Source organism: Drosophila pseudoobscura, chromosome 2 (genome assembly GCF_009870125.1).
Source record: "Drosophila pseudoobscura strain MV-25-SWS-2005 chromosome 2, UCI_Dpse_MV25, whole genome shotgun sequence".
Taxonomy (NCBI): Eukaryota; Metazoa; Arthropoda; class Insecta; order Diptera; family Drosophilidae; genus Drosophila; species Drosophila pseudoobscura.
This window is the reverse complement of record NC_046679.1, coordinates 27,975,588-27,996,699: the sequence shown is the minus strand read 5'-3', so window position 1 is coordinate 27,996,699 and position 21,112 is coordinate 27,975,588. Positions and strand designations below refer to the sequence as shown.

The window sequence follows — 21,112 nt, the reverse complement described above, 5'->3', positions numbered from 1 at the left end:
AAAAAAAAATTTTAAACAAGAGTTACAAAAAATAGGGTATTCCAATGTCCATACTCAGTAAAAATGTTGTCGATATGTAGCAAATCTGTAGTTGCCGTGTAGTTACCAACCAATTCGAAAAATTCAGCCATCGCGAGCGGGTGCTGTCGTGCGCGAACATTTTACAAAACGTTCGAAGCTCATTTCCATTTGAATAACGACAAGTGCAGTGCTTAAATTATAATTAAAAATTAAACAGAGCAGCTCCAAATACAATTGTTACATTGAAATTCCACTCAAAACCTGCTTTAGGTTAGAGCTAGAGTTTTATAAACTACCCTTCGTTATTGTTAAATATTTATACACACCACCGCCCGACCGCCGACCGCCCCGCGGAACGTACGCACATTACGTGTGGCGCCAACAATACATATGTAAAGGGAGAAGCAGCAGCGATAACGAAACCAACCCAACAACAACAACTAAAATTATTGTAAGTGAATTCCTATGTGCTTTTACTTCTTTACTATTGATTTTTGTTTCGATGGTGGCCCCCAAATGTTTTTGCCGCCTTTTGTCACGTTTTTGTTTTGATTTGTGATGTGTATTATGTGTTTTTGTCTCTCTGTTGGTATGCTTTATCATTTCCTTCTTCTTAGATTGAGTCCTCAAACAGTGTGCGAGAGGGAGAAGGAGTGCATGCGTAGAGGGGCTGTTGATTCACCTGCTGAGGTATTTCTGGCACCCTAACAGAGCGTATTTTGAATTTGAGGAGGTTTTTGCAGTGCAGCTTTGAAAATCCCATAAATCCCATACTAAATTGTAGTTCCACGCGCTTCATAGAAGTTAGTTTTATATATTTCCACATAGAACTCAATTTCGCACAAATCTATAGAACCTAAACTGCGTTCGCTGGCGCTGAAAGGGTATAAAAGCTTCACCTTGGTTTTTATTGTCTGCCAGCCTCTCAGCTGCTGCTGCGACAAACAGCAACAACAACAACCGTAACACACGATAAAGACGCAGCAGCTTTCGTTATGGCAGAGCAATAACCGGTTTTTTCCTTTATCGAATTTCGAAACTGTGCTAATAACTTTTTCGCTGCTTGCTTTGTTGTTTTGTTGTTGTTTCTGTTGGCTTTTCGCAAACAATTAAAGAAAACTAATCGGGTGCCAAAGAGCGATAATTTCACAAAAGAGCTGCAGTTGCAAATTAATCTATTTTTCGCCCCTGTTTCGGCCGGCAGACACAGGAAGTACGAGTGTATTTCGCAAACAAACAAAAAACTTTGCCACTTAAAACGTCACTCCATTGCCAAGCTTTATTTTTACCGTTGCCTGCAAATGATGGAAGCTTCCTCTTTTTCACCCACTACTTCTGGCACGACATAACGGCACTACTGTAGGCAATTGTGCGATGAGGGGGAGGGGAAATGCAGCAGCAGGCAATTTCTTTGGACATAAGCTCCTGCACACACGCTCTTTCACTCCACTGCGGTCCCAAGGATAACACGTTCGTCATGCCGCAAAATCGATTTTCAACAAAGACCGACAATACCTTGGAGAATCCATGCCTCCTCCCTCCACCCCATTCGGCACGTGATGTGGCGCCTGGCCCGGGAATAAAAATGGGAACTTTCAACCCGTCGTCTGTCGTCTGTCGGGTTGCGCAAAAATTGCGGTAAAAACCGACGCGGGGCGAAATCAGCCGGAAATAAACTGTAAATTAAAGGGGACACTTTTTTTGGGGCAACGTTTTTGTGGGCTGACAACCACTTTGTCCACAAGATAACTTCGAGAGATAACTCTATTGAGGGTGTTTTGCCTATGAAGCAGGGGGATTATCGCTGCCTTGTAGCGTTGTTGTAATCGGAAATAAATTACGTTATTTTGCTGTATAAATTTCCCCTAAGCGAACATTTATTTTAAATATCTAAAAACTTGAGATCTTTAGTTTTTAAAAATCTTTGCGCAGTAAGAAATCAAATGTTGAAGGACTTTCCCAAACTTTCAGCTGTGCATTTTCATAGTTTCGCCATTTATTTGAATACCAAATGGAAAATTGCATACCAATCGCCGGCGCCAGTCGGAATCCCTAGGAATTCAATCACTTTCGCTTGGCAACCAAAGAATTTTCTGCTCAACTTTTTTCTACTCGTAGTTTTTCCCCACACAAACTTTGAACTATTCGTGGAATATTTTGTTTCCCCAATTTATTTTCTCTTTTTCTCCGATTTTCCGTTGCGAGAAGCAAGGAGTCTGCTGCCGTCTGGCTCTGATGCCCCCAGAGGTGGGATGTTGGTGGTGGTGCTGCTGGCTGCCGCATGAAGTTGTTCTGTCTGGGACTCCCAGCCACCAACTGGCGGTCTTCCCAGGCTCCTGCCTCCATCCTCTACCACGACCATCCTTTGTTGTCTCGATGGCTGGTTTTATGACGTAGTTCTGGTCCGTGGTCCTCTGCTCATGTGGAGGTTGAAGTTGAGAAGTTTGTTTGTCCGGGCTCTACGGCTCCACAGCTCCACAGCTCCGTAGGAGAAGAGTTCATTCTTCTTTAATGCATTAGCTTGCCTGCAGCAGAAGCTCTGTATAAATATTGAATTTCTATATTTGTTTAACTCGTATACAGAGTGGGGTTGCTCTCTATCATTAAGTGGCTGGAGGGGAGGCGGGGACTGCTTCTCTCAACAATAGGAAAAACTCTATTCAGCTGAAAAAGTTTCCAGCTCATTAAAAACAATTTGTCTGGCGAACATTTATAGAACTTTTTTTTGGTCCTTTTGTGTGGCCTTTGATGAAGAGAAGTTTAGCAAAAAAAAAACAAAAACCACCCACAGCGTAGCGGAAGCATTCGACCAGCAACAAAATGCACAAATAAAATTTTTGCTAAATATACAAACAAATTTTGCTAATTTTAAATAAATGGCGAAGAACCGCAAACAAAATTTCAATCAATGAAAACAGGAAAGAGTGGAGGAATATACATGTGTATATTATTAAAAGTATTACTAAAATAAGAAAGGTTCCAGCATGCATATTTAATAAATACATTTATTTATGGGGTTTCTCTTTCTTTATGGCTTTGTCTAAGCATTACTCCGAATGCATTAGTCAGCCAAATGATTGTATGACTCAACAATCAAACAGGGGACTAAACCGAATAAAATTCAAATTAAAACGTGGCCAAGAGAAGGACAGGCAGACGGTCAGGGGTCAATTAACCCCGCAATAGAGAGAGAGAGACATCAACCCACCACCTGGAAAAGAGACGCCTGTCCATCCAGTGGGCAGACATTTGACACCAGAAGCAAACGACGTGGACGACGATGGCCATGACTTGGATTGGGAGTAGGAGTAGCGAGGTTTTCGGAGGTTTGCCTCAGGCACGGGCCCAAGCACAGTCTTGTTGTTTCTTTGTATTTGCTGCCACAATAGAGTTCTTTGGCCCCACCGTCGGCTGTCCGGGCCTTGACTCCGTTTGAATTGTCTTTGTCCATTACAAACATTTAATTTAATATGTAAGTCCCACACCCAGTCACCATTCCGCAGATATTCGCTTGTCTGGCGGGTTTCTCTTCAGCAAATTTGCATAGGAAGGAGTTGGAGTTGTCTCTTATTTGTATGCAGCACAGCGCGGGGCCAAGCCCCCAAACCCAAACCCAAACACAAACCCAAACCCCAAGAGGCAGCCTTTGTGGAGTTTGTGGAGGCTTCTACATTTATTTTATTCATGTAGGATTAGTTGTCGTGTATAAATCGCCACAAAAACATTGACGACAGGCATGCCCGCTACCTATATCTCCATTCAATTATGGAAATTGTTTTGTGGAAGGCAAAAAAAGGGTATTAGGCAGACAATCAGTGTGAGAACTTTTATGGGGTTTTTCTTTAATCACAGCCAAGAGGATTATCCCCACAATCTGTTGTTTCTTTCGGCCAACTTCAAACCAAAACTTGCCCCAAAACAATAGACATTTCCACTCCACTCCCCTTTTTTTTCGTTACTATTTCACAACAGCTGCTTCTAAGGCTTAGGCCTTGCCTTGCCCCACATTTTCTTGTATTGTACGAGTACTTCTTCGACTCTGCCTGCTCCCTCCCAAATAGGTTTTCATTTTGGGCCAAGTAGCGCGACCTCAAAAGCCCGAGGAGAATGAGTGGAAAACATGCAAGCGGAAATGGGCTGGAAATTGCAACGAGGGAAACGAGAGGCTTAGGGGTGGAATCAGAAAGGGAGCTCCTCCTCGCTGGAAAGCAATAAAACAAAAGGAAACCTGCCCCCGATCTTTGTGTTGCACTTTCAGTTTCGCCGCGCTGTCAATTTTCAGAGTGGGAATTGAGTTGCACTGCCACTCAGAGATGCGGTGATGGATATGGATGTGGCTGCAGCCGGGGGGCAGCCGGGGGCAGCAGCAAACTCCATTAATTCAAATTGTTGCAACAGGAAATGGAGCGTACCACGCACCGTATGAAAAAAATATGCCAATTAGATGGCAATTTAAGAAATGTTTCGCCCATGTTTGGGGGAAACGATAAAGAGCTTACCCCTTGGCTCCTCTTTCTTTCTTTCTTTAAAATTTCTCCCCGTATGGGGGACGTCACGCTATATGCCAGGCCATGTCGTCGACCTCCAACAGGCGATCCATCATCCCCTTCTGGAGGGGTCAAGGAACCTCCTTTTGTGATTGTTTTCCATGCGGTTTAGGTTTACATTATGTAAAATTTTAATAACCCGATTTTAATGAAGCCCCAAGCGGCTCTTGGCTTTGGGGGCGGTTTAAGAATGCATTATTTATAAAGGCAACAGCTTTTCCAATGAGTGGTCCAACACCTGTTTACATATTTGCTTGCCCTTTGTCGTCTAATGGAGGCAGAGAAGGGCTTTTATAACCAAATGATTAATGAAAGAGTTCTGCAATCCATATATAAAAGTGTTCACAGGCCCATCGGTTGAAGAAAAGAGTTCTATAATCTCTATATTAAGCTCTGAAAACCTACCCATACATACGAGTGCATATTTCTTAATGAATTTATTTACTTTTGTACACATTTTCTTAATCATATTTATGGCTTGATAGGCCTTCAGGGGAATGGAAAATTATGGCAAATCAGGAAATGAGAATTAAGCTTTTTATATTTCTTTTTTTATTTGAGAGATTATTGTTTATTCGGTTCTGCGGTTGAGGCTGGCTGCCCGGGGTCTGCCCTGTGGTTTATGGAACCGGTTTTCCATATACGAAAAAATGCAATAAATGCATAAAGAATATGCACTGTTAAAAATAGTATCAGGGTATCAGGATTATGGAGATATTTTTAAGGCAAGAAAATGCTTGAATAAATGAATATTTGTTGCCCAATCTACAGCTTGAAAATATCTGCAGTTAAAGATACTTTTGGTATATTATTTTCAACTTAAAACATTTGTTATTCCATCTTGATCTTCAGACGGCCTTCAACTTTCTTTTGGGTGTGGAAAACACACAGCACACGCAATGAATGCATTGCCCACAAATTTTCACTTTCGTGTGTGTCTCTGCTTTTCTTTTGTGTTTCTGTCTGGCTTTGGCTTTTCAGCGAGCGATGATGCACTTGACTTGTGCTAAGACCTCCCCACCATAGAAAAACGCCAACAAATACGGCCTGCACCTTGAGATTCCATGGGGCTCTGTCTCTCTCTCTCTCTCTCTGTCTCTGCTACTTGTTGTCACCATCTTCTGCTGCTCGTGGCTTTCCATGCAGACCAAAACACCGAGACAGTATCTCTCTCTCTCGCGCTCAACCCCACTTTTCTGATGACTTGTTTGCTTATGGCTTTAGCACGCACGTCTCTCCCGCTCTGGGGGCCACCATGGCATTAAGTCAACACTTTTGAATATGCACAAAAGCCGAAAACAAACATAAAAGAATCTCTCTGGATGGAGGCAGAGAAACCTCAGACGGGAGACTCTTTTCAAACGATGAAGAGACCTTGCCCCGTAGTCTGTTGATGCCACATCTAATTAACCCACAGAGTAAACACAGATTCCCGTGGTAAATAGTATCTCTGATTAACTTCTCGTGTGAATTGATTAACAGGAAATGCGGTTAAAAGCCTTGTCGTATAAATATTTCCAGGGAAATCGCTTGAATTCTAAACAAATTGTGCACGTTTGAGGATCGAATATAGACCACTTGAATACCTGGGATTACCGGGGATACAACTATAGATTGATTCAATCGTTACAAGTTTGGAAATTTAGGTAGAACTTCCAAAAACCAGAGCAATATCTGTTAAAATATAAGTGCTATGATCTTTTAAACGACAGATAGTTGATCAAAAACGAAATCTAGATCAAGAATGAATCTCTATATCGAATTGGGACTGATCAAGAGACAGCCAATCGAAGGATTCCAGGCAGAAACCAGGCCGAACGACTGAGGGGTACTGCTGCATGTGGCGTGACACGTTTTTCCCACTGTAAAATAAATATATGTGCATATATTCCAATCATTTTTCTCTAGAATTACCAGGTATAGCATTCCCACATATTCCAAAGATAGAGATGAGGTTAAGAATCAGTCTGGGGTCTGGGGTCTGGGGTCTGTGGTCTGGGCTTCTGATGGCCCCCATATGCGGCGGCTAGTGGGGCGGCCCGTCGTCTCGATTATTTATAGTTTGAGGAAACTCATTTCGTTGTTTATTTTGGGTTTTTTCGAGCATAAACAGAAGATGTGGCAGCAGCAGCAGCTCACGAGATCTGCTCCACATTTGAGATAATATTTATACACATACATATATATACTCGATCTTTTATACGGTGCGGTCGTGCCCCTCCCCAGACCTTGCACAATGCCCCTCTTGTCCCGGCCTGGTACGAGTATTCGCCCGAATAGTTTCCCCATTTCCATGCTTGATTCGTTTCGAGTGTTGAAACATTCGATGCGCCCCAAAGTGTCGATTGATTGCGGCGCACGCCTCACAAATTGTGGGGATCGTATGTTGATTTAGAGGGAGGGTCGCGTTTTGAAATGATTAAATGTTGTTATTGCACTGACGGAATGCCCAGATTATGGAGGAGATCGTTCTAGTTGAAGACCCACTTGTATTTGTGATATAACTTGAGGTTCCATTCATTCCTCACAGCACGTGCTCTCGTCTGTCAGGTGGACAATGGCCTCACATTAAATATTATTATGTGAGAGGTTCTCTCTCACAATAGCATCATCAGCGTCATCTTCAAAAGATGAATGAACACAAAAGTTGAACGAGAATCGAGTGGGAAAACACTGGGAAAAATAAGAACATAATACTCTTCGTAATGCCTTCAAAAAACTGGAAACTGGATGCTAGAATAGATCTGTTGTTGTTTTGTGTTGAATGTTCTTATATACCTTTGAACTCCGTCATGCGGCAGTGCCCCTCGGTGGGCTATTGCAGTCCCTGCCGCATTCTACTGCGCGTCAAAGTGGTTTCCAGATCGAAATAGTTAGAATATGCTGAAGTCTTTTCTCGCAGTGACTCGAACGTCTTTTGTATGTCAAGTGGTGATGACTTTGATTGACGCTGCTACGCGGTGGAGGAGGAGGAGGAGGCAAGTAGGAGCTGTGGCAGCCTGTAAGCTGGAGCTCAGTTCCGCTCAGGTGGGGCACAAACTGGAGCACAAACGACGGAGAGTCAGGGGCAAAACTGTGGCCTGTGAGCATCGATGTTGGCGTTTGGTGGCGGACGCGACTCTTGCGGTGCCGCCTGTGGCTTGTAATCTCACTTTGGCTGCACATTTAATCGCATATTGCATATTGCAGTACACATTGTTGTGGCCAAATTGAAATGTTATGCAGTGGCTGTGGGGGCGGAGGCGGAGACGGAGGCAGCAATGGCTGTGGCTGTGGCTGTGGCGATGGAGTGGAGGCTTTTTCAATCATCCGATTGATTGCCATTGGCTCTGGTGTGCATACAGTTGGCTGCACTTCAATAGGCTTGCCACTGCCACTGCCTCCGCCACCCTCCCTCCCTCCCCGCCTGTGCCGCCTCTGGCTTTGTCTTGACTTTTTCAATTCATTTTGATTTGTATCTTGGAGAGCAACAAAGGAAATGTAATTTGGGTTAATTCGATTTTAATGCATTTACGTGCAGCGTGGGTGTGGATCTGTGCAGATCAGATCAGATCAGATCGGATCCGATCAGTTTTCTGTTGCCAAGAAATTGAATTACACTTTACTGCCTGTGCCTGAGACTGTACTGTCGATTGATTCCTGATTGATTAAGAAGAGGAGGTCCAATCAATTCAAGGTTTCTGCTGCAAACTTTGAGAAGTGCATAGAAAGGCTCCTTAATCGCCATACACCTTCTCTTCATGCCCGCCTGCCTTCAATTGCCTGCCGCCAATCTTCATGCCATAAATTAAGGCAAGTGTTATTGTTTATTTTTTATTTGTCCAGCATTTGGCGAAATAATTGCCGCCTGCCTGTCATCAAGAGCACTTTCACGCTCTGAACACATTTTCTGCTGCTGCGTCTTTTGTTGTTGATCGTTTATATAAATCGTTTTGTGTGTAGGAAAAACATCATCTCGGGGCTCTCCAGAGAGCAATTGCCGTTGAAGATTAGCATTTTATGGTGGCTTCAAGTAGGAGAAAATTGTAGTGGAGAGGCTTGCATAATGGTTGTGGCAATTAAAATGGGAATGAAGGTTGAGCAAAGGTAGATTCATAACTACTCTACGTTGTAAGTGCTTCCGTTTGTGGTATTTTGTGCCCTTCAAATGCTGTCCTCCATTTGTTTCTACCCTCCACAATGGTGTCTTTCATATGTTTTTACCCTTCAAATGTCTATCATCCTGCAGAATGGTGTCTTTTATTTGCCGGTTCCCTTATGAAACTCCCATATGATATCATCTTTCAGTTGAATGCCAGAACTTTTGAGACTCGAAAACTTAACAGCTGCTGCTGGGGGGTTCTGGTTGGGGTTCGGGTACGGGTTCGGGTTCGGGTTCGGTTTCTGTTCATTCATTAATCATCAGAGCACACACACACACAAAAAGAGCGAAGAGAGGAGTATAGAGGGGGGGACTCCGCATACGAAATGAGTTGCAAGACGGGGCACTGGGGGAATGAATGGGCTTTTCAGCAGGCAGGTACTGTCTGTCCTCTAATGAGGCTGGAATAAAGGCTGGAAGAAGGAGGAGGAGGATGATGGTCTGCGGCAACTAAAAAGCACATCCTGTCATTAGAATGCCACGAGATGCTGGATGCTGGATGCTGGCTGCCGTCTGCTGCTTCTATTGCAATTTAATTTTTTTATGCCTCATTTAATTGCATAATTTATTGATAATTAAATGAAACCTTCTCTCTCTCTCTGTCTCTTGTTGTAGGAAACAGAAGCCGCAAGCTCCCACAACAATTGCCCCGCAAATGAGGTGAACGAACTGCTGTCCACTGGTTATCCCTCCAGCATCCCAGCAGCACCACCCGCTCGCCAGTAATTAAGAGGCTCTGCCGCCTCTCTCTAATTGGGAGCTAAGATGCCTTCACTCCGCCAGAAGGTCACCACGTACTTTCGTCAATTGAGCTTCATTGCAGAGCCCCGCGAGGGTCGTCGCCGTGGCAATGCAAACGATGGCGATGACGATGGCAACTTCATAACCAAATATCTCGAGGGGTAAGAGACTCGCGATTGGAATCGTTAATGGAATCAAAATTTAATAGAAATCTCCCTCTCTTACTGTGACAGCCGCATGCAACGACAGTTTGTGGATGGCCCAGAGATCTACAATGGACAGAATCCCACAGAGATGCCCGTGCTGAAGCTGGGAGGCTATGAGGCTGGAACCTGCTCCATCACGGCCGCCTGCACTGGTCCCGACGAGGGTTTGACGGGGATCAAGCGCTCGAAGCTCCATCTGAGTGCCAGCTATGCGGACGACATTGATTTCATCGATACGCAGCAGGAGAACGAGGATTGCTATGCAACGGCACGGGCTCCTGCTGCAGCCACACAGCAGAGCACCTCCGCCACAAGGCTGACGAATAAATTTGGCCGGCCACAGGGGGGGCCCAGCGGCGGCGGTGGTTCCCGCAGACAAAGCAATGCTGGTGACCAGCAGGTAGGAACGGCCTCCACATCGGGCATGCGTTCGCGCAAGAACTCCAAGAGCAGTATTGCAAATCTCGCGGCGGCAGCTTCCGGAGATACCGGAAAGGCCAGCACCTCCTGTGTTTCGTCGCAGGACCAGAACAACAGAAATCTGTTGAATGCAAAGACTGAGGCCTCTGCGGATGCCAGCCCAAATTCGGAAAGGGAGCGTCTGCTCCGCGAGGCAGTAAGCAACCAGGGTGGCTCGTCCGCCACCCCATCTCCTCCTGCGATCGTTGCTGGCGTGGAGAACTGGCGCATGGAATGCGACTTTGCCTACGGAATCTCTGTGTCCCTCTACGAAACGAATATGCTAACGAAGGAGCCCATGGGTAATCCCATTGCCGATTGTTATGGCATGGTAGTGCGTGGAGATTCCGCTGCAATGGCCATGGCAGATGGCGTCAATTGGGGTGAGGCTCGCCCTTAATCCCGACTCGAATTTAATCCCTACTCCTTTTGCAGGTGATGGAGCTCGTCTGGCCGCTCGTTCGGCCGTCCATGGCTGTCTCGACTACCTAGATCGGGCGGTTTTCGGACAGGCACAGGAATGCAGGGCCACCACAACGCAGGAGGTGTTTGTGAGTCTCCTGCGCAGCCTGTGGGAGGGTCATGGCTGCATACTGGAAGTAGGAGGCGCACTGTCCACACTCACCATTGCCGTTGTGCTGCCGCTGGACGGTGCACCCGGAAAGTATGTGGTGTGCTCCTGCAATGTGGGTGATTCCCTGGGCTACGTGTACTCCAAGAAGCACGGGGTAAGGGAGTTGACCCAAGCCTCCCACGACATCAGTTCCATGAGGGACATGCGTGATGCACTGGGGGCCTTGGGCCCTGCAGATGGCAACAAACCGGAGCTCAGTAATCTCACATTTACAATGAGCTGCATCGAGAGCGGGGACATTGTGTTCCTCACATCGGATGGGATAAGCGATAACTTTGATCCGGTGGTGGGGAAATTCGCCGAGGCCTGGACACCCGATGTGAAGCTGCAGACATCGGTGGGGAAGCCCTCAAGTTTGGCGCCCAAGCGGCAGAATAAGAGCGCCTCGGCGATCTATGCACGTCTGCATCCATCAACGCCTCCCACACGACCAGCGAGGCAAGCAAAGGCGGCCAGTCCGCCCAGCAATGCGCCCAGTCGTCCGAAATACATGCGCTCCCAGACGCTGATTGAACCACGGCAGGGACTGGGACCGCCAGCCTCTGTGACGACAACGCCGCTGCGCATACCAAAGTCGATCTCTGGATTGCCTCTCGTGACGGGACCGCAACGACATGCCCTGACACTGTATCGGCTGGAAGATCTTCTTAGTTATGGCATCAATGGCACCTTCTCGCCCTGTGCTTCGGCGAGGCGGCTCTGCCACCTGCTCATCGATTTCGTGCGAATGATAACCTCTGCGCGCCGCAAGACCCTGGAACAGAGAGAGCTCTTCTACAAGCTCTCGACGGGACCCGATGGGGCCAAGCGGGAGGTGCAGCTCAATCGAATGCAGCATCGAGCGGCCAGGAAGAGGGTGGTAGACAGCAGTGCCTTCGTGGCGCTGCCAGGGAAACTAGATCATGCCACAGTGCTGGCCTACACAGTGGGAGGCGGAAGACCGGAGGGAACATCACACAATGGAAACGAAAATGAAGGAACGACGACACTTTCCCCCGTGCTACAATCCAAGGAATTTAAGGAGACGAATTTCTAGACTGCAGAACCAGCTTTTGGATATACTTTTTCTCACTCATAAATCTACATATGTATACCCTACACATCATATATAGTATATATACAAACGATATACATGAATAGTTATATATTGTATCTCTATATCTTTGATATTCATATTACGCTTTAAGTTTTGTTGATTTTTGATTTCTTGAATATTCGATGCTACTCATTTGTCAGCCATAGATTTTGTAGCCATTTATTTGTACGACAGAAATGCCTCAAATGTTTTAAACTACCAAAAAAAACAAAAAACAAAAACTGAACACAGAATAAGAAAAACACACAAAATGTAAATCATATTTTTACACTTCCCTCCTTCATTCGTAAAACCTTTTTACACCCTCCCATACCATCTGTTGAGATGTGAAATATGCTTTTAAAGAATAAGTCCCCAAAGTAGGGTCCCATCAAAGATTATAGAGCACATAGATGAAGCATAACGAAGAGAAGGAGAGTGTGTATGCTGTAGATGTGTTCTCTAATCTTTGGTTTCATATTTTTCTCTCTCTGGAAAAAACAGATTGATTTGGCGAGCAGAAAGGTGTAATTTTTGGTAAACGCACAGCTTAAATTAAATGATAGCTGTGGCAAACGGGCCTGCCGGCAATCGTATTATTGAATAAACGCATTGGGATACTGCGCTTTTACAAAACTCTTTAAACAAATTTCGTTTCATTTTGCAGTCAAAAATTGTATCAAGTCTTTATATATAAACATACATTTGTAATTGCACACAAAAATGTCAGCTAAAAAAGCACAAAACTGAAGGTATATCCAGGCCTTGAATCCGTAAAAGATTCATGCATATTGGGGTATAAGAATATGTAGAGTAATCTCAGCAGGCAGCTAGGCTTTGCTTTCACTCAGGAGCTCCATCCCTCAGCTGTTGCGCATGCGCAGGAGTAGCTTTGCAATGGCCTGTGCCTGCGCTGGTGCCACATCCCTCAATTGTTTGTACAACTGCTCTACAACGCGTAAGGTTTGGGGCTGCAAAATTAAAGGTAAATATCACAACAAAATATATATTGTGCTATACATACTAGTGTCTTTGTATCGAGCTGCGTTTGCGATTTGTTGGCCAAGAGCCAGAGGTTCAATGCCAATTGGGACACAGTTTCCCTTTCCAAATCCGCATAGCGTACAATCCTTAAGAAAAGATCTAGGGATAGCTCTGCCTGCTGTCGCTGCTGATGGGCCACACCAAGGGCCTTGAGCTGCAACAGAATGGCATCCACCACTTGCACACACAGATTGTTGATCTCCGCCAGAAACTTGGGATCATGGCCATACAAATCATCGTTGGAAACCACACCCTTTATGTGATAGGGATACTTTTCCAGCGACTGCACATAGAGCATGTCCAAGGCATGCAGATAGATGACGCTCGGCGCCGTGCTGTCCGCCTTGAACTCATGCTTCCCAATGACATCTAGGAGCAGACGCAGAAAGTACAGCACTCCCTGCTCTGGACTATCGGGCACCACAATCAATGTGGCCAGCATGTTGCACAAATATGAGACTAAGTAGCGCTCCAGGCTGCGCGGTTTACCCTCAAAGTCCACGGTGGCGGCAGGCAAATCATTCACCAGCTGCAAAGCGGCCTCAAAGCAGGCATCAGCTAAGGAAAAATAACTTATTTATACAGAAATTGATTCCTTAATTAAGGAAATGCCTTACCCTGTCCCAAGCACAGATGCCTGAGGGCTAGCTGACCGCACAGCAGATACAAATCCATTTGCTGTTGGACAGCGCTAATGCTCGGAATGGTTATGAAACAATAGGATATGCAGGCCTTGATGAAACCCGTGGATCTTGAGGTATTACGTGTGGCCAACTTGCAGGCAGCATGCACTAGGGTGACATACACGGCATCCAGATTGCTAAAGGTGCCCCTAGCCTCCACATAGAAGCCTAGCTGCTGCTCCAAGTCGCGACCAAAGTGTACTTTGTGTATGAAGACATTGATGAGTTGAGATATCTGTCGTCTCTCATCTTCCACGCTGAGAGCACTGAACGAAGAGCACACCAATATCAATGAGGAAATTGTTTCTAAATCACTAAAGCTTCACCTACTTCACAGAATCATTGAGAATCTTTCCCAGATACATCAGAGCATTCGTGACCACCGCATCACAGGTGTATTCCTCGCTGTTTTGCTTGTAGTATGTGAGTATTGTCTTGCACACCTCCACGCGCACTGATTCCTTTTGAAACAGGTCCAGATAGGGCAAGAAGTTGGGCTGTATCAGCAGCAATTCAATGCTGCGGTAGTTCTGCATAATCCTCGACAGAATGTTCTGCAGTTGCGGATAGTGCTTCTCATAGGCCTTGCCCAAACACATGCGTGTATTCAGCTCTCCCAGCAAACGATTCACTTCGTGTATCTGTTGAAACATAATCAATAATTAGTTATTATCTAGAGTTTAAGCCACGCTCTTAACGTACGGTAAAATACTGCGATACAAAGACAGCCCAGGTCTCCACACAGTTGATGTATTCATTCGGATCCGTCAGCTTGTTGATGGTCTCAAAGGCGGCCTTTAGAAAGGTCACACGCTGCTCCTGCAGCGGGGCACAACTGCTGACGCAGCTCCCTAATGAACGAAGCAGCTGGGATTTTGATATTCCCGGCGTCTCTGAGGTTTTTATCAGCTCTACAAACTCCAATGCATTTGTGGCAATGAACTCGGATGTGAAGGAACTCAGAATGGACATCAGTATTGCGCCGCTGGCAATGTATGGAAGAGTTTGAATGGGTTTCATTGAAAGATATGGACTCCTACTCACTTGTTCTTCAGTTGTTTGCACTCGTTGAGCATATCCTGCGTGTGAAGCTCGCATTTGTGCACTAAACACAGCAGCATATAGTCGAATGCTGGTGCATATAGCTGCAGATACGAGCTGGCGGTGACAATCTCCGGATGCAGATTAAAACGTGCCACAAATCGAAAGATCTATTAAAAAAGCATTGATCAAATGAAGTCATTAAGAGTACTTCCACTCACCTGAGGGTAAACAATGAACAGGTCACCGAAATTTTCACGAATATATGTCTTGCTGGGCGTTACAGTCACGCCCATGCGCACTAGATAGCAACGCGCATAGGTGGAAACGAGGGGATCCGCAATGCCCCTCAATTGATGCGTTAGACGTCGCAGTAACTTCTCGTATTCCTCGCGATCGGATGTTAAGAACTCATAGCACTTGAAGATGGACAATTCCAGGTACAAGCGCGGAAGCAGCTCTCGTATGGAGGCAATCTTATAGAACCAATTCTGGCACGTATCCCGAGCAGCTTCACGTTCGCGTTCCAATGTGGCGGCCGAAGCACCAGGCAGTCCCGATGCCTTGGCCTGCAGTCTGTCGTACACCAATTTTCCGAAGACATCCAAAATGTCCGTAATGAGGACATACTGGCTGGGATAGAACTGCAGGACAGTGGTGTCTGCCAACATCTTGGCACACTGTATGGCAATCTTCAGAGCCTTCACTCGTTGATCGTTGTGCCAGGATTGGGTGAGCTCCTGCTTGAGTTGCTCGAATCTCTGAATGTATTCCGGTTGCGTGAGGTCCATCATGTGGCGCATAGTGCCATCATCGAAATGATCCAACTGCTCCAGCCGATACTTGGTCTTGTCTGCCACCACAGTTTGTGCTTTGACTGGGATTGAATTTGTTAGGAGAGGCCCAAGAGAGTATTCCACACAACTTACTGCTTTCATTGCCGCCGTCCAAGCTGCCAGAGGCGACCAGAAAACTGGTCGATAGCGATAGCTTCTCATTGGTAGTGAAGCGATTGAGAATACCCAAGCGCCTTGTGCTCCATTGCAGGGTATTATCCTCTGGCTCTATTCTATCACGTTCGCGACGCTTCGACTTGAGGTCCTGGGGAAGAGGAAGGTTTAGTCCAAAGGTGGTTGGGGGATTGTGCACTTACGAGTTCGCTGACCATTTGGGAGAGTTGATCATTCAGTTCTTCATCTTGGCGCGCAAATTGCGAGAGCGGATCAGTACCCTCCAGAGCCAGGCTCAAAGGATTAATGTCCACCACCTGGTTAAAAGAATTACGACTATTTATAAATTCAAGTCATAGAGGGCGTCATATTCCAAAACTCACCGTGACTGTCTGCTGTTTTAGCGGATGCTCCAGCGTGGCACGGCCAGCCAAGTGGTTTTTTCTTACTTCATACAAACGCGGCACGCACACCCTTCAGTCAAATGGGATTATAAATCAACAATTAGTTGTATATTTTCCTTGAAAACCTACCAATCCAAATTCGACATAGCGTCCTGGTTGTTGTTGTCGGCATCACAGACACAGCTGTTCAATATGTACAGCTTCGCGGCGACTGACCATATGACCGCGCACGCTGTGAATGGCAAAATCCAGCTGTCAAGCGACGCGTTTACTTTTTGAGCTCGCAGTTTTATTGTAAAAAGTGCAAATTGTTACACTTGCAACCAAAAAGATGTCGAAGTCGTCGTTAAAACATTTGAAAAGCACTTGCCGCGTGTGTGCCAAGTATGCAAGCATCAAAAGATCCCCTCGCTTGTTTGACAAATCAAATCCAAAGATGGTTGAGAACATTGAGACGCTCACTGGATTGCGGGTACTGTATTTTTGCGCCAGAAATTATTCTGAATAGTTTTAGCAACCATACTTTTCGTAGCTGGAGTCTTTTGGATGTTTACCTGAACTAATTTGCGAATGCTGCGTAATGGAACTAAGTGCTGCAACCAAATTTCGCGAGCGTTGCATTGGCGCCCAACGCAGTCTCCTGATGGGACTAACCGAAGAACAGCAAAGCGTGATACCCGCGTACTACCAGGCCGCAGTCTTGGGCACTGACGTCGAGGTGATGGAGGAGGCGGACGTCGACAAGAGGGCCCAGCCCCCCGAAGAGGTCGAAACTATAGAAACTTATATGGATGATATAGAAGCAAAAGAGGAGGGTGAGGAGGAGGTGGATATTGGTGAAAAAATCGAATACGACAATGAATTCTTCGACGATGCCGAAAACAACGTGACGGAGGACGACGGAGCATCGCTTATAGAGGAGGCCGAATACGAAAGCCTCATGGCAGACGAAGATATTGAGGAACAAAGTCATCAGGAGACAGAAATGATAGATGCTGCTGGGGAACTTATTACAGGAGATGGAAATGAGGGCTATGTTTACGATTCTGATGACGAAGTGGCCGTGCTGGACAACGTCCTGGACGATGAGTATGAGCATGAGAACATCGTTGTAAAGAAGTCCAGTCTGCCGCCCAAACCGAAAGTACGTTCTGACGATCCACGCCGCCGTGGAACAGGCGGCGTCTACATTTGTGAGCAGTGTGGCAATCACATCAAAGGCCGCATGGCCTTCGAGCTACACTGTCGTCGCCACCGCGGCGATAAGCAGTTTGGTTGCGAGTGAGTATATCCCACCCGACAGAATCTATAATCTCCATTAAATTGCATATTGATTTGTAGACTGTGCAACTCTCGCTTCTGCACCACGTCCGAACTGAAGCGCCACATGCGTAAGCACACCGGAGAGCGTCCGTTCGCTTGCCAGTACTGCGGACGCTGTTTCACCGATTACACCACTCGCGTTAAGCATGAGCGTACCCACACCAATGAACGTCCCTATGTCTGTGGCACATGCGGAAAGGCTTTCACCACTGGGTACATTCTTAAGAACCACATGTTAATACATTCCGGCGAGCGCGCTTACAGGTGAGTAAAGTGCTGAATCCGCCCTGGAATTGCTTTGAAAAATTTATTCGATTTTGAAGGTGCGAGCTGTGCGACAAGTCTTTCATGCTCCCCACCCATCTGAGTACACATTTCCGTTCGGGAGTGCACAAACGGCATATGGAGAAGGCCGGGATCACACTGGAGAGAGAGCAGAAAAAGGAACTTAAATTGGAGGATGTGGAGGAGGATAGTTTAATAGTTTAGGACTAGAGATGCACCATTATAAATTTAAGCTTGGCGCGATTATGGATTATACAGACAAATAGCATTTCAGCAATAATATAATACATTTGACTTGTTGTAATAACACTTTATCATTAATAAACTCTATCCTTCAAGTCGAACAAAATCATTGTTTTTATAAAACAAGTGTGCGTTTTTTTGGACCTGCAACGGAACTGGAATTAGCGCTCTGTCATCGATGACATCGACATCGATGTTGCCCAAAAAAACAACCCTGCATGGAGCGAAAAAGGCCCTTCTTAGATTTTTATAATTTGTACGTTTTCTTGATAAAAATTGTTGCCGTACAACACCGACTCAAAACAGTCGTAAGAAGATCTCGAGATCTCCACAAAGACTTAATGAAATTAAAGTATAAACTATATATTTGGCTTTTCGTTGTCGTTGGTTTAGGTTGTACTAAATACTAAGGTTGTTGGTCCCAAGAGCTGTTGAGCGGCTAGATCCAATGAGGATGCCTGCTCCAAGGGCAAAGGAACATCTATCGTGAAGCCCAATGCCGGTTGCTGCTGCTCCACCAGGAATTCAGTCTGCTCCGCCTGCTGTGGCAGAGCCATTTGCAAGCAGTCGGCCAGCTGTTGTTTCTCGGCCTTTGCTTTTTCCATATTGTGCTTGTGCGTATTCGAGCGATAGTGGGTCTTCAAGTGGGTTGGTCGCGAGAACGAACGCTGGCACAGCTCACATCTGCAAATACATAGCTCTGGTAATACAACAAATTGAACAACAATGAGTTGGTTTCTTGCCTAAACAAGCGCTCGCCCGTATGGATCAGCATATGGTTCTTTAGAATGTACGAATTAGTGAAGCCCTTGGAACACTGGGAGCAGACAAAAGGCCTATCATTGGTATGAGTGCGTTCGTGACGTAGTCGCCCGCTGTAGTTGACATAGCTGCGATCGCAGTAGCGGCAGGGGAAATTACGATCCCCAGTATGCATCACCTGATGGCCTTTCAGCTCCCCAGCGGATAGAAAGCGGGCGGGGCAGAGTCTAAGAGACCAAAACGATTAAAAACTGCAATGAAATTTCTTAGTTTTCTCATCTTACTGGCACTGGAAGGGTCGGACGCCGCTGTGCTTACGCAGGTGGCGATCAAAGGAGGTTTTTCCAGTGATATTGGTGCCACATTGATCGCAGAAGAAGACGGTTAGAGCTGGTTTTTGGCGCTTTTCACTAGAGCACCTCTTTCGTCGACCTCTTCGGATCTTAGCTGCGGAGCCAGGCACATCATCGTCTTCTGACAGGGGAAACTCTTTAATTACGAAGTCCAGATCTGTTTCGTTGCTAGTATCCAGATGATCAACACCATCGTCTTCTTCATGGCCATTGCTCAGGTTCTCGACTTTGATCATTACTTCTATGGGACTGGGCAGATTCTTTAGTTCTGTGGCAGCGTCCAGCTGTTTCTGGGAGCGCGTACTACGTCGTAAACAAAATAGGTGGGTGGATGCAGGCCGAGAGCCCTCAGTAAGCGTCCCATCGAATCTTTTGAACTTATCTTGGCTGCTCAGACATTGGTCACGGAACTCTATTGCACCCTGCAAGGCTGTCTGACATCTTTCGCATATCCAATCGGGTAAATCGGGATCGAATTGAAGCTGTGGTGGGGCAAACGATTGATTTAAACGTTTTTATCTTGGATTCCTTAGAGCTTACCAAAATGCCGGCGATTAAATTGATTTGTTGCACCAGCTCCCGCGTGCTGCTCATGAAGAGCTTTAATGCTTTGCTGTCGTCCGTGTTACTGGCGCATATGCGACAAACGTTTTTCAGCATTTTAGTTCAACAAATGGGTAATAATACTCAATATTGCTAATTGTAAACAAAGACATTCCACCCACACAACTGTTGACCATTCGCAGCGCAACGCCCACACGTACAGGTGTCGCCATGCAACACTGGCTCGAAATAAGACCGCAAAACAAAGTCTCGTTTAAACTAAGTTTCTTTTCTATTTGGTTCCCTGCTAATATGAATTATTCTAAAAGATTTCACATGACACCGCCTTGCTGCTGCTTCATGACGTTCTGCTTGTGAGTGTTCGATTGGAAATGCGTCCGCAGATGAGTCTTACGCTGAAAAGATCGCTCACAGAGATCACATCGAAATTGTCGCTCGCCCGTATGCACAAGCATATGATTCTTAAGTATATAGGAATTCGTGAATGTCTTGCCGCACTCGGCGCAGACAAAAGGACGCTCATTGGTATGGATTCTCTCGTGCTTTAATCTGCCCATGTAGCTCACATACCGCCGCTCACAATAGCGACAGGCAAACGGTCGTTCTCCCGTGTGGACACGATGATGGGAGCGGAGTTCGGCAGCCGTGAGGAACTTGGCGGTACACTCGCTGCAAACATAATAATTGGGATTTAATACATTGTGCTATTGTGAACTTTGTTATGATTCTTACAGGCAGCCATACGGGCGCTCTCCCGTGTGCTTTCGCATGTGCCGCTCAAATACAGTCTTTGAATGGGAATGCTTTCCACATTGTTCGCATATGTAGGGTTCGTCTTCCTGCTTTGTGACTTTGTGGTTATTTTTGGGATTTGTGGTTAGTATGGGATCAGCAGTTGACTGCTCCTCTTCGCTGCAGATTTCCTCTGGCTCATCCTCATCGATTTGTTCACATACGAAAAGACTGCTCGTTGGCTGCTCTTCCAGCATTATTATAAACGGTTCTTCCGGCTCCTGTGCCCCGTCATCGGTTTCACTGAATTTGCTGACTATGCCAGAATTCTGTCTTGTTATCTTTAACGTCTCAGCTGTTGCTTGGCATTCGGTTTCGCTAAGCGAGGAATCTTCGTGTACCACGATTTTGGGCTGCCATCGCTTCTGGGTTTTAAGGCACAGTTTTCGAAAGGTCATGGCCAATTTGAGATCCGACTGGCAGCAATGGCATATGAAGGCAGGAACATTCGACAGATCTCTCAACTGTGGTATCCATAAAACAAAGACATTTGCATAGGGATATGTAAATTTAAATGTTTCTCAATAGTTCTAGCCAATTCCGGCTTACCCGAACACCAGCAATCATAAAAATATGTCGCACCACTTTCCTGTTGGCATGCTCGAACAGATTTATGCTTTGTTCACAGAGATTGCGCCTAGCGCAAATTCTACACATATTTATTAACATCTTTGAGGCTCTCTCGTTACAAAACTCGCCTAAATGGAATGCAGTTTCATGTAAATCGGAGCAGCAGCAGCGTTGACATTCACTGGAAGACGCGGCAATTATTTGTTGCTGCTTTGAAGGGCGCGAATTTAGGGGTAGTTTTAAAAGTAAACAAAAATATTCAAGGAATCTACAG

The 21,112-nt window shown here is 45.9% G+C and overlaps 5 protein-coding genes and 1 long non-coding RNA gene across 7 annotated transcripts; 2 read left to right on the top strand and 4 right to left on the bottom strand.

Moving 5' to 3' along the window:
• Nucleotides 1-86: 86 nt before the first annotated feature.
• LOC4803011 (PP2C-like domain-containing protein CG9801) lies at nucleotides 87-12,102 on the top strand. Its single transcript, XM_001359776.4, has 4 exons — nucleotides 87-472; nucleotides 9,325-9,611; nucleotides 9,684-10,498; nucleotides 10,551-12,102. The coding sequence occupies exons 2-4, from the start codon at nucleotides 9,475-9,477 to the stop codon at nucleotides 11,783-11,785; spliced, it is 2,187 nt and encodes a 728-aa protein (XP_001359813.2). The 5' UTR covers nucleotides 87-472; nucleotides 9,325-9,474; the 3' UTR covers nucleotides 11,786-12,102.
• LOC26533967 (uncharacterized) lies at nucleotides 5,992-8,130 on the bottom strand. The gene is made up of 3 exons (XR_001451958.2): nucleotides 7,347-8,130; nucleotides 6,483-7,241; nucleotides 5,992-6,430 (listed from the first exon to the last, which is right to left on the bottom strand). It is a non-coding gene; the product is annotated as an uncharacterized lncRNA (long non-coding RNA).
• A 376-nt stretch (nucleotides 12,103-12,478) lies between the features above and the next one.
• On the bottom strand, nucleotides 12,479-16,189 carry LOC6897888 (VPS35 endosomal protein sorting factor-like). 2 transcript variants are annotated; one of them, XM_002137954.3, is made up of 11 exons: nucleotides 16,076-16,189; nucleotides 15,926-16,016; nucleotides 15,746-15,859; nucleotides 15,522-15,693; nucleotides 14,814-15,469; nucleotides 14,596-14,762; nucleotides 14,254-14,536; nucleotides 13,882-14,192; nucleotides 13,486-13,817; nucleotides 12,849-13,426; nucleotides 12,479-12,795 (listed from the first exon to the last, which is right to left on the bottom strand). In XM_002137954.3, exons 1-11 carry the CDS (start codon nucleotides 16,090-16,092, stop codon nucleotides 12,688-12,690), a joined length of 2,829 nt encoding a protein of 942 aa, XP_002137990.2. In that variant the 5' UTR covers nucleotides 16,093-16,189; the 3' UTR covers nucleotides 12,479-12,687. The 2 variants fall into 2 exon arrangements, with proteins under 2 accessions (XP_002137990.2, XP_015038240.2); XM_015182754.2 differs by having other exon boundaries at nucleotides 15,758-15,859.
• Nucleotides 16,190-16,206: 17 nt separating this feature from the next.
• On the top strand, nucleotides 16,207-17,903 carry M1BP (Motif 1 Binding Protein). Its single transcript, XM_001359772.5, has 4 exons — nucleotides 16,207-16,418; nucleotides 16,479-17,227; nucleotides 17,288-17,533; nucleotides 17,593-17,903. Exons 1-4 carry the CDS (start codon nucleotides 16,278-16,280, stop codon nucleotides 17,756-17,758), a joined length of 1,302 nt encoding a protein of 433 aa, XP_001359809.4. The 5' UTR covers nucleotides 16,207-16,277; the 3' UTR covers nucleotides 17,759-17,903.
• Nucleotides 17,904-18,144: 241 nt separating this feature from the next.
• Nucleotides 18,145-19,671, bottom strand: LOC4802998 (transcription factor Ouib). Its single transcript, XM_001359767.4, has 4 exons — nucleotides 19,453-19,671; nucleotides 18,844-19,394; nucleotides 18,541-18,786; nucleotides 18,145-18,481 (listed from the first exon to the last, which is right to left on the bottom strand). Exons 1-4 carry the CDS (start codon nucleotides 19,570-19,572, stop codon nucleotides 18,187-18,189), a joined length of 1,212 nt encoding a protein of 403 aa, XP_001359804.3. The 5' UTR covers nucleotides 19,573-19,671; the 3' UTR covers nucleotides 18,145-18,186.
• Nucleotides 19,672-19,723: 52 nt separating this feature from the next.
• Nucleotides 19,724-20,969, bottom strand: ouib (ouija board). The gene is made up of 3 exons (XM_001359768.4): nucleotides 20,818-20,969; nucleotides 20,209-20,732; nucleotides 19,724-20,145 (listed from the first exon to the last, which is right to left on the bottom strand). Exons 1-3 carry the CDS (start codon nucleotides 20,935-20,937, stop codon nucleotides 19,788-19,790), a joined length of 1,002 nt encoding a protein of 333 aa, XP_001359805.3. The 5' UTR covers nucleotides 20,938-20,969; the 3' UTR covers nucleotides 19,724-19,787.
• Nucleotides 20,970-21,112: the final 143 nt, after the last annotated feature.

Excerpts from the sequence above, each read along its gene's own strand:
- ouib (XM_001359768.4), bottom strand. The coding sequence starts at position 20,937 with ATGTTAATAAATATGTGTAGAATTTGCGCTAGGCGCAATCTCTGTGAA. Across the intron at positions 20,733-20,817 it reads TTATGATTGCTGGTGTTCGG|TTGAGAGATCTGTCGAATGT; the intron begins GTAAGCCGGAAT and ends TGGATACCACAG. Across the intron at positions 20,146-20,208 it reads GAGCGCCCGTATGGCTGCCT|CGAGTGTACCGCCAAGTTCC; the intron begins GTAAGAATCATA and ends TTATGTTTGCAG.
- M1BP (XM_001359772.5), top strand. The coding sequence starts at position 16,278 with ATGTCGAAGTCGTCGTTAAAACATTTGAAAAGCACTTGCCGCGTGTGT. Across the intron at positions 16,419-16,478 it reads AGACGCTCACTGGATTGCGG|CTGGAGTCTTTTGGATGTTT; the intron begins GTACTGTATTTT and ends TACTTTTCGTAG. Across the intron at positions 17,228-17,287 it reads GATAAGCAGTTTGGTTGCGA|ACTGTGCAACTCTCGCTTCT; the intron begins GTGAGTATATCC and ends ATTGATTTGTAG.
- LOC4802998 (XM_001359767.4), bottom strand. The coding sequence starts at position 19,572 with ATGCTGAAAAACGTTTGTCGCATATGCGCCAGTAACACGGACGACAGC. Across the intron at positions 19,395-19,452 it reads ATTTAATCGCCGGCATTTTG|CTTCAATTCGATCCCGATTT; the intron begins GTAAGCTCTAAG and ends GCCCCACCACAG. Across the intron at positions 18,482-18,540 it reads ACGGGCGAGCGCTTGTTTAG|ATGTGAGCTGTGCCAGCGTT; the intron begins GCAAGAAACCAA and ends ATGTATTTGCAG.
- LOC4803011 (XM_001359776.4), top strand. The coding sequence starts at position 9,475 with ATGCCTTCACTCCGCCAGAAGGTCACCACGTACTTTCGTCAATTGAGC. Across the intron at positions 9,612-9,683 it reads ATAACCAAATATCTCGAGGG|CCGCATGCAACGACAGTTTG; the intron begins GTAAGAGACTCG and ends TTACTGTGACAG. Across the intron at positions 10,499-10,550 it reads GGCAGATGGCGTCAATTGGG|GTGATGGAGCTCGTCTGGCC; the intron begins GTGAGGCTCGCC and ends CTCCTTTTGCAG.
- LOC6897888 (XM_002137954.3), bottom strand. Across the intron at positions 15,860-15,925 it reads TAAAACAGCAGACAGTCACG|GTGGTGGACATTAATCCTTT; the intron begins GTGAGTTTTGGA and ends TCTTTTAACCAG. Across the intron at positions 12,796-12,848 it reads AGCTCGATACAAAGACACTA|CCCCAAACCTTACGCGTTGT; the intron begins GTATGTATAGCA and ends TTAATTTTGCAG.